Genomic DNA, 11,131 nt, shown 5'->3' on the forward strand with positions numbered 1-11,131 from the left:
AAGGTTTTAGCATAAGCTTCCCCGACTTTGTTGTGCTGAGATTATAATCAATTAATACTCTTTTTTTCTACAATTTCTAGGTCAAGTCTACAATAATTATTCTTATGATCAAGTCCTATGATTCTGAGCTTTGACTGCAATAAATTATGTTCTTTCAACCTTGATGCAAGAAACAACAAAATTCAGTAATTATTCATGGAATGTTTAATGTTAACATTATGTAGGAATATTATAAATACATGTGCCATAACATCCTCCAGATTTATGCCTTGTAACCAGAAATCTCTGACGAGACTGTAGCTTTACTGATGTACTTGTACTATTGGATGTGAAAAGTTGTAAATGGACTTGGAACACACTTTTCTAGATTTACATTTACAGAATTAAGAAACCTGCTGTTGTTGAAAAAAGATAAGGCTTTCATAGTTGACACCTGCATTTTCTGTGACAATTAAGACCTTTTCAAATGCACTATTACCCCATGACCTTGATCTTGAAATTGACCTAATTTTAGAAAATATTAACATTGGTCATCTAGATAGAGCTTTCGTATTTCACATGTGCATTACCTACAACATTAAGACCTTTCCAAATGCACTATGATTTTCGACCCTGTGACCCTGGTAATTTTTTACAGGTACATTACCTGTGACAACATCTTCCAAGGAGTACGGTCATCTTTGACATCATGATCTTGGAATTAAAGTTTGACCTCCTTTAAAAAAAAATTTAATTTGGCCATACCTTTTACAACTGAAGAGACAGGGCTTTCATATTTTTACACGTGCATTACTTGTGACTAGACATTTTGGAATGTACTATGACTTTTGACCTCATGACTTAAGACTTCAAAGTTTGACTTTCAAAAACTTTAATCTTGGTGACAACTTTGCACCAGAACATAAATATCAAAATCAACAATTTAAAACTTTTTTTTTGGGGGGGGGGGGGGGGGGAGAGAGATGAACAGACAAGCCAGGACAAACAAGATGGTTAAATAAATAAATCATTGCACCCCTAATCAATAAGACCCCTAAATCAGGGGACCACAATTCTCTGAATTTGCTTGTTTTTCTTCACTTGTATCAATTTTAATTGACAATCAAACCAAAACTGTAGGTAACATTTTTAAAGATTTTCACAAATCATTCTTTTTTCAGAAAAAAGGGGGGCTTGGGGGTAGCTTTTTGAGAAATTAAAAACAAATACATTTTCAGTAACTACATGTATGTCAACAGTTTTCTGTAGAATGATGTTTCTGGTATAGTGTGCTTATATACCAAATATTATTGAAACCAGACCATAATAATAGGAGGAGTAGCCTTTTGAAAAATTATTTACAGACAAAGTTAAGGAAAATGGACACTCTACCATTGCATAATCTGTCTGGTCTTACCAGTATTAATAGTAAAAAAAAATATGCAAAATGAATAACAAAATGGACAACAATATCTGGTATATTATATAGTATAACTACATGTATATATCATATAAAAGTAAAAAAAAAAAAAGATAAACATCACAACCTCTTCATATAAAGTCTGTATAAATGCAAATTATAATGCTGGTAAAGGTACAATACACACCAAATCAATTTTCCATTCTTTAGAATCAGCAAAGCTGAAAGATATAATATCATCTACATTTCAAATTGTAAAAATAAAAATTACAGCCAAACAAAATGTAGTGTATTCATGGGTCTTAAACAATGAAGGACATTGTTTGCTTTTTTGATTATATTTATCCCAAAATATTTACACAAAAATAAACCACATATATACATTTGGGGAGATGGGGAGTTCTCACTTTCATTGATCAATTTATACATTATGGGAAGAGGATGCAAAAGAAAAATTAATTTGGTGTGGCTTAAACATAATGTAATTAATATTATGCTGATGGTTAAAAACAATTGAAATTCCTCTGATATACCAATACCTCCACATGGACCATCTTAAATTTACTGTGAAATCACTCATTTTCATTGGGATTTAATTTTCACTGTGTGGTATGAAGAGACCCACAAATCATGCCCACCATAAAATGTTAAAATAATTTAAAATATCTCTACCCTCCTTAACCATGAAATCAAATACCCACAATTCAATATTTCTTCCTTAAAACAACAAAAAATTGACCCTCCGAAAATAAGTGACTTTACAGTATGAAGCATTTATATCTGCAAAATGTTTACCAGCTCTTACCGCATGTGCGAGTAATCCACCCAAGGGAGAAAAAATACTGGTATATCTTTATTTATACATGTATAATTTAAACTTAAAATATTTTACACACAGTAGTACACACATATCTAAATTATCTGGGTACATTGTACCTTATAAAGTTTTTTCCCCACTTTCTTGAAAAAAAAAAAAAAAAAGAAGCTACCAATTATAATCTCATGAAAATCTGTGGATATCTAAATCCCCCGTTATTCCTCAGCAATGGTGTGATTGGCTGACACAAACTTCATGTTAACATAATGGAGTTCATAACAATGGTAATATTTCTTATTAGAACCTGGTGCTTCATATTCACAAAAAGGATTTCTTCTGTGGTTAAACCTTCTGAAGTTTTTCTTCTCTAGTCCCTTCAGTAATTTGACCATTTCTAGGTAGTCCTTCACTGTGGTATGCTTTGGTTTGGGAATTTTCTTAAACTTGTACAAAAACTCAGGAGTATGCATCTCAAATCCAATCTGTTTTACATTGTCTAGAGAATTATCACTCACAATATTTTTGAGAATTTTCCATTCTGTGTATTCAACATCAAACTTCAGATAGTCAATGGCAGTCTACGAAAAGAGAAACAACATCAGTATTAGTATAAATCTACATAATTTTGTTGATAAATGTTTTATGTGTACCAGTATTCAGATTCTAATATATATATATATATATATATATATATATATATATATATATATATATATATATATATATATATATATATATATATATATATATATATATATATATATATATATCTCTCTCTCTTGGAACCCAAGTATAAGGGATATGAAAGGATATGAAGCCTTTAGCTGATATTTTTAATCTGATGTTTTCTGGCTAGCCCTCTCAAAAAAAAAAGGAGAGGGCTATAATTATTGCAACTATGAAACCTTAAATCTTTATAATTTCTAATTTATCTTGCATTAATCTTGACATAATTAAAATGAAAGATTCACAATTCTCATTATCAAGATAATTCAGAATTCAAAAAGACTGGGAGAGGGGTTTATGATAGTTACACCCCTTGTATGACTTATCTGAAGATCTTTTTATCTCAACAAACCAGTCACTGACCTTTGTGTGACCTTCATCTTCTAAATGTTGACTCAGTGTCTTCATTTTCCATCCTTTACTGTTGATGCCATTTCTGCCTCCCAGTCCTATTTTTTTGAATGTGATTAAATCACTCCTATTATGGTTATGCACATCTTTTAGGCTAAAATGAAAGGATTTTTTTTGTACTGACAATAAATGCTAAATGATCTTGAGAATCACAACAGTTAGAGTAACAATTCAAAGATGTCTTTTATCTTGCAGACTTAGTCCACACTTTTTCATTAATTTTTTTCAACAGTGCTAGGCTAATAATGCAGGTATTATCTGACATTCTGTATACCCAAGAATGTCCATTTTTTCATGAATTAATTAATCTTGCAACAAACTAACAAAAAACTTTGCATCTTAGCTTCCTTGATTCATGAATGTCTCATAAGCAAATGATTCTTAAAAACATAATTCCTGAGTATGAGTGGAGAAATTAAACGAATATTTCTCGCCTAAAATTTGTAAAGCATACTGTTTAAAATTTTGAACATATAAAGAGAACTTCGTCATAATTACATCTATATACAGAGTTTCTGAAAACCATCGGTTCTACCAGCAAAACTGATAAAAAATTGAAATGTCCGACACAAATTGCCATATTACCGGTCTGTGTGACCAATTATTATCTGATTTAACAATCTGGAGTTTTTCATTGTACCTGTAAAGTTTTGTAATCTCAAAAAGGCTCTAGCAAGTACACTTTCTAATTTTCTTTAATGAGTTTATTGTACTCTGATCTATTGCGATGTCTCAAAATTTGTGTTGTAACGACAGAAACATTTACACACTCAATTTGAGTACTTTCAAGGTCCAGTTAAGTTGGCATTTATGTTCTGCAGCAATTTGATGTATACTTTCAGGTGAAAGGACAAGACCAGTCCAAACCAGCACCATGAATTATAGTCGAATTTATTTGGACTGGTAGAACATTTTAAGTCATCAGTCCGAAAAGAAATAGAAATATTTGGTTTTCGGAAACTCTGATATTTCATTATCTTTAAATTTTCAAATATCAGTATTACACTTAATGAATTAAAATACATGTAAATATTAAAATAATGATATACAATATAAAAAAGAAGAGATCCTGAGCACATTTTCAAATGTCAATCATGCTGAAATATAAACTAACCTGGGATCAAATGACAATACCCTACAGCCATAAATTTTGGAAACTGCATCATCAAAGTTCCAGTCATTTGCAATACTGAAAAGTTTTGTTATTGCTTTTTTAAATCAGTTAATAACTTAGTTTGGCATCTAGACATCTTCATTCTTGAAATTGTCTCCTTTAGATAATGATAAATTACTTGAGGCAACGTTGCCAATATAAAGATAATATAGTGTCTTATTGTTAGTCTTAAACTTTATTACTCTATTAATGTTACTGAAATTAATTTATATGTTTTGTACCATACCAATTCAAAATGCTTTAAAAGAATTCGTGTCTTGGACTCTATCCCCTATTAGATCCCCCCATGCATTTCTTACCCAAATGAGTATACTAGGCATGGCTTTTTCAGACCAAACGGAGGTGAAAAACACACATTGTATCCACCATCATGCTGGTATCCAAGTCTTTTGTCTTGTTTGCAAATGACATCTTTTTGCTCCAAATACCTATCAACAGAAGAAAATATACAAATATATAAGCAGTAATAGAATAACCGGTACTTTATGTAAGTAAGGGTTGAATTTCACAATTAAGTAGACATGCTTTTATTTCCCAACATTCTAACTGCAAATTGTCCTTACAGGGTACAGCTAATTCCCTGACCTGTTTAGAAAAAGTAAATACAACTGCAGATATACACAGAGGTATAAATTAGAGATCACAACACATAACTCAAAAAATGTTATCTACATGTATAAGCAGAGCAAAGTACAGCACCAAATAAATGTTCAGGTAGTGTTTATCCATGGCCATAGGAAACGGAGGGGGGGGGGTGTCCCCTCCCCCTCCCCCCCCAAATAATTTTGCCAATATATAAAATACTATAGAAAACATTGCTGCTATATGCTTGTGCCCCCTCAATAATAATGTCTGATGACCCTTTTTTTTAAGCTTGCCAGGGAATTTTGGTAGTTCATAGTGCCCCCCCCCCCCCCCAACTGAAAATGCATGGTTGTGCCCCCTCAAAGTGAAATTGCTTCCTACGGGCCTGTTATCTCTAGATGAACCATCCATCCAAGTCTGGACAAATGGGGCTTCTAGTTACTTGGGAATAAACCTGCTCAAAAAACTAACCTGGTCACTCTTCTGGAAAATGTAGGTCAGATTCAGCATCTGAAGCAATTCTGGTAGTGTGCATTTCTTAATACATCTTCCACTCAAGTTTGACCCAAGTAGGGTGTATATTAACTAGGGAATGGAATTGATCCTTAAACTATAACCTGGACCACCACTGCCATATGTATATAGCATAAGCTCATCTCAACTTATCAAGATGAGCTGAAAAGTAGCCATCAAAAAACCTCCATCACCTCCATCAGATTTTTAAATTATGTGGTCCATATATGACACAGAGGTTAAAGTCATATAATGGCATATTTTTATAAGTTCAGACTAACTAAAATTAAAAAGATCTTTCTATTTGTTTTATTACTTTACATAAAGATAGGATTTTCTGTAAATTACACAATTTAAATCAATCACGTTTCAAAGATATTAGAAATTTAAAACAATAACCGATTTATTTACCGACTCCGCATTTAATTAACAGACAGTTTAAAATCAATTTAACTAAGGAAACATGAGGTTATTCAAGCTCAATATGGGTGAAAATTTTAATTTGAACTTAAATAACATATATATCATGTTTATCTACACTCAATCTCTCATTTTTAATTTTTAGCTCAGATACGCCATATATAGCTTTAACATTCTCTGTGAAGTCAGTTTACTTTTTGCAGTCCCAACCTGAGCTTTCTTATGTTTATCATATGCTTACTTGTAGAAATTTTCCTCAATTTTATCAAGTGGTAGAGTTGGGGAGAATGAAAGCTCCTTGTTTTTCTTTACAATAAGTTGTGGTGGTGGCTTTGTTGTTTTTGGTGTTGGCTAAAACAGAAAAGAAATACATCAAAAATGAAATGTGATAAACCCATGTTGTCTTAATGAAAAAAAAAATGCTGAGTAAATTATGTAGTAAATATTTACTTTTGAGCAAACAGGACTTATATCATAAATGTAATAGATTATGTTTTAAATGTCTTTGCAAATAAGAAGCTTCTCTAAGGAAAGAACAGTCATAATACATGTACTCGCACCCTGCTGTGTATGATTCTGGAGTAAGACAATTTTAAAAGATATTCCAAATATAGAGCCACTTGGGTAAATTTATTGGACAGATTCAAATTTTGAATATTTCAGTAAGATGTTGACAAATATAAAATGGACATAGACTTGATTTTGAAGTTAATATCTTTCAAAACTTTTGGAAAAATTTCATGACTTACATGTTGCCAGAGCATTTCAGACTGATATTAGTAGTTATGTAGACACTTATAGGGGTTATACAGAAATATGTGGGGTACTTGAAAGAAGCAAATTGAGAAAGACATAAGCTGAGCTGACTGACTGGCTTAAAATGGTTGGACTAAAAACTTTTTTTTTTAACTTCCAGGAAACAGTTATATTTTTATTCATTCCAGAATTTTCTCATCTCGACAACAACTATTTTTAAATTTACCTTCAATTATAATAGATTTTGAACATTCAGCATTGATATTGAAAATTTCTGGAACATTTTTTTTCCTATGTCCCAACCCAATTCTTTTATCCTGAGTCGGGAGAGGCAAACAAACCTTATTTTAAAGATGGCCTTACCTCTCTAAGTGTCTACATAACAAATTTACCCTGCAAAAGATTTTCAATAAAGTTCATTTTCTGTGAGCGAAGCAAATTCTATAACAATTGTTTACATTGTTACATTGTTTGAGGCTTATGTGACATAAGTTAATACCTTTACCTTGTGAGGTAAAGTAAAATCAGTACCGGTACATGAATTTGATTTTTGGTCATTAGGTCACTTGGAGGGAGGCACTGATTTGATATCTGGTCAGTAGGTCACATGGAGGCCGGGGCATATTAACAATATATCAGTAGGCAGCATGGTATAGTTTTATACAGTATTCTTCTTGACCAAAGAAATTTCAAGATTTTATCAGAGGCAGGATAAATAATATTGTATAAAAACATGTTTAGAAACTCCTTTTAACTGAAAAACTGAAATCTAACACTGAACTTCAAGTCTGTCTGATTGTCATATCCTTGCACTTTCATATATTTAAGTCTTTTTAATATTTAAGAAAAATGGCACATCTGTGGTGTATTAAAAAAAAAATAAATAAAATGGGACATCTGTGGTATATTTATTAAAAAAAAAAAATTAAAACTATAATCCAGGAAAGTCAGATCAGAAATGTAACAAACATTTATAATCAACAATCAAGTGTATTCATGTTCAGTAATATGTGCAGTGTTACAGGGTTCGACACTCGTCAAAATTTGGACTCGCCATTTGGGCAACCTTGGTACTGATTTCAGGTTGCCCGAATGAATTTCAGGTCGCCCAAACAAAATATCAAATGAAACAAAAATGTGCAATTGTTTAAAATTTGCTAAGTTGTGCTTTTGTATCATAAAATGTAAACCAGACATTTTTGGAATGCAAAAAGCTGTCTTCCAGTATTTTATCAAACAAACATAACAGCCAACAAATATTAAAAAGCAGAATCAGAATGCTAATTAGGCTTTAAAAATTATGTTTGTTTCATGTAATATTCCCAATAAAGCAAAAGGGTTGGTAGGTCAGGATTTTTTTTTTTTTTTTTTTGCTAATGTACAATCTCACCTCACATACTGACACAAAATAAACTTTCTAGTTAAAACATTCATTTTCACTTACCATAAAGGCCTAAATAAAGGGGGTCAAACATCCCTGGACTGAATTAATCAGGTGTGATGTTTACAGTGGACACCCAACATGGCTGTCTAGCAGCAGAAAACGAACATCAGAAAGTTGTGGGGGGAAATGCTAGATGTTACAATAATGATCATTACTCTTTATGGTGATTGTTAACTAGGTTTACATATTTATATCTCAAATAAAACTTAAAACTTTTGGTAAAAATTACATCAGCTAATTGATCAAACACAGATTTGGCAGAAAGAACAATCCACGCGGCTGCTATTTGAATGGGTCGGTCGAGTTACAGGAAACAATGTTTTCAAGGCCTTATAAAGTTTATTTTATTATAATAAAATATTAAACAACATTATTGAATATTCCCAACTCATCCCAGGTCGTCATTTGGGCGAGCCAGACTGAAAATCAGGTCGTCCAAAATCATTCAGGGATGGAAATGACGAGGTGACGAGCGTGAATGTCGAACCCTGGTGTTAGTACATGTAAATGGAATACACTCAGTATTTGAAACATAAACATACACAATAACCATGATAACAGAGCTCAAGCACAAGTTTTATGATATAAACAATGCCATTGTCATTGAATCTGAAGAATTTTCCTGTCCATTCATATCATTTAACTAAGTTATTTCTAAAATACATATTAAGGATATTCAAAATTGTAACAATAAATATTGAATAGTATACAAATGCATCTATGCCCCTTTAACGTATTAAATATTTTTTTCTATAGATATCAGTAAATAAAGGGACATTCTACTACAGTTATTGCAAAGATCAAAGAGATGCCACGGCCATTATTCTGCAATAAACCACAAGCATCATCAACAAATTATTGATAATTTTTAAGCGGGTTCCTCTGATTTTTACTGCCTTCACTAGGAAATGGATAAAGGTATCTTTTAATTGTGATGTAAATTGGTGGGAAAACATTTACATTGGGTTCAGATTACATTGTACCTATTCTACGCCTTGAGATACAAATGAACGAGGATAGTATTCAATTGTGACATCATAAGACAATTATGATGATGTCCAAATCTAGCTTCTGCATTTCTCTTTAGGTAAGTTTTAATCGCCGTAGTAGAATAGAAATAATTCCCTTGTTGTTGGAATTGTTGGAGAATATACCCCTCAGTCTCAAGATTTGTTGGCAAATAAAAACTTTGCCCTTGGGGCTTGGTTTTTATTTGCCAACAAAATCTCTTGACTGTCGGGGTATATTCTCCAACAATTCATCCAACACAGGAAATTATTTCTTAATTTAAAAAAACGTCGTGTTACCATCCAGTCAAGACGTGGTCTGATGAAAATGCCTATATTCTTCTTTGTGTAATTCCATTTTGGTAGATTGTTCCTCGCCTTTTCAAGGCGTGCTTTCTCATCATAATCTCCATCATTATATTCATCATACTCAAATACATTTTCATGGTGATTGTAGGCACGCCATGGAATCACACGACCAACATATGTTATAAATATTACCACAATAAGGAGTACACTAACAAAGGCCAACAGGAGTTTCTTTTTAAGCTGCATACTCATTCCCATTGCTTCAAGATAAAGAAGAATGTTAGCTTTATCAACATTTTCCTGTTTAAAATTTTGTGATTTTGCACAGAAATTGTTTTAATCAATGCTTTCTCCCCTGTACTGACACTTTTGTAAACATTTTCAGATTTTGTACTTTTCCAAAAAAAGTAACTCAACACCGGATGTATTAAACTGGAAAACTAAATTTAAACTCGATTCCAACAAAACAGCGCAGTCCGTATTAGGAGCATTGTTTTTATGTGTAAATATTATTTATAATATTAATTAAGTCAAATTATTCTTACTAATGACATACCTTAAGCGGTTAAGTGAGGGAATATCTCCCTGTTCGAGGTGGGCGTCTATAAAAACAAAATATTTAATATAAAAACATGTAAAGCTGTGGAAGTAGTTTATAAGTCGAGATTAATAAGATTGTGAAGAGATTAAAGATTTGCCGCAATAGTTTGCGCATGTGTATGAACAAAATTAACATGATATTTTAATTCATATGTAAATGTTCTTCTAATTGAAACTAATGAAACCCAATTTAACTGTTTAAGGCACTATGAACTTGAACTCTAACAAGTGACTTTAAGTATTCGAATTCACTCTTTCCAACAGTTTCCAACAGGTCAACAGTTTAAATGTTCATGTACCATGTGCACCTCAAAATCAAAAGTGCCTTCTTTAAGTCATTGCTGGGGTTATCATATAAAATTTCATTGCAAAAGCTCAAAGAAAATTTAAGTTTTCATTGGGAAATCATTTTTTGCACTGTATGAATTTCTTACCTTGAACTTTGACCTTTTGACCTCAAATCAATAGGCTCTTTGAGTCCGGAACGAAGGTGTTACACATAGACAGAATATGAATTTCTGACCCTGATCTTTGACCTTTTGACCTCAAAATCAGTAGATGTCTTTTATTGAGACATTGAGAGTTTAATTTGATGTAAAAATTCATTGAAAAAGCTTAAAACTCAAGTTATTATAATATGGAAACCTTTTTTTTATTGTAATATATGAATTTCTGACCTTGACCTTTGACCTAAAAATCAATAGGGGTCTTTTGTTGTGATATAAAATTTCATTGCAAAAGCTCAAAGGGCGTTATGAGATGTCGTCCGGACCGAAAGTGATACACGCATGCACAGAATATTGTACTCCTAAGGTGGCTAAATCATCGTATTGACCTCAAAAACAGCAATAATTGTGTAATGTCACAGCCGGATCGGATCAACAGAACTGATTTAACCAGATGTGCCAGATCGATAAAATGAGAAAATGCACTCTCGGTAAGCATTGGATTTCGCAATGACAAACCTGCG

General features: G+C 32.1%; 1 protein-coding gene and 1 long non-coding RNA gene across 2 annotated transcripts in view; both read right to left on the reverse strand.

The window, feature by feature from the left end:
- LOC133183057 (uncharacterized) overlaps window positions 1-11,131 on the reverse strand; it is a 275,276-nt gene that overhangs the window by 62,222 nt on the left and 201,923 nt on the right. The gene's annotated exons all lie outside the window — the stretch shown is intronic.
- LOC133183903 (probable methyltransferase-like protein 24) lies at window positions 201-9,920 on the reverse strand. Its single transcript, XM_061318794.1, has 6 exons — window positions 9,553-9,920; window positions 6,287-6,396; window positions 4,827-4,955; window positions 4,468-4,542; window positions 3,306-3,447; window positions 201-2,794 (listed from the first exon to the last, which is right to left on the reverse strand). The coding sequence occupies exons 1-6, from the start codon at window positions 9,817-9,819 to the stop codon at window positions 2,432-2,434; spliced, it is 1,086 nt and encodes a 361-aa protein (XP_061174778.1). The 5' UTR covers window positions 9,820-9,920; the 3' UTR covers window positions 201-2,431.

Source organism: Saccostrea echinata, unplaced genomic scaffold, assembly GCF_033153115.1.
Source record: "Saccostrea echinata isolate AGI-Se365-2 ecotype Australia unplaced genomic scaffold, CSIRO_AGI_Sech_v1 ptg000009l, whole genome shotgun sequence".
Lineage (NCBI taxonomy): Eukaryota > Metazoa > Mollusca > Bivalvia > Ostreida > Ostreidae > Saccostrea > Saccostrea echinata.

Coding starts and splice junctions, on each gene's coding strand:
- LOC133183903 (XM_061318794.1), bottom strand. CDS start 9,819: ATGGGAATGAGTATGCAGCTTAAAAAGAAACTCCTGTTGGCCTTTGTT. Junction 6,397..9,552: donor GACCACGTCTTGACTGGATG/GTAACACGACGT, acceptor TTTCTGTTTTAG/CCAACACCAAAAACAACAAA. Junction 2,795..3,305: donor AAGATGAAGGTCACACAAAG/GTCAGTGACTGG, acceptor CTCTTTTCGTAG/ACTGCCATTGACTATCTGAA.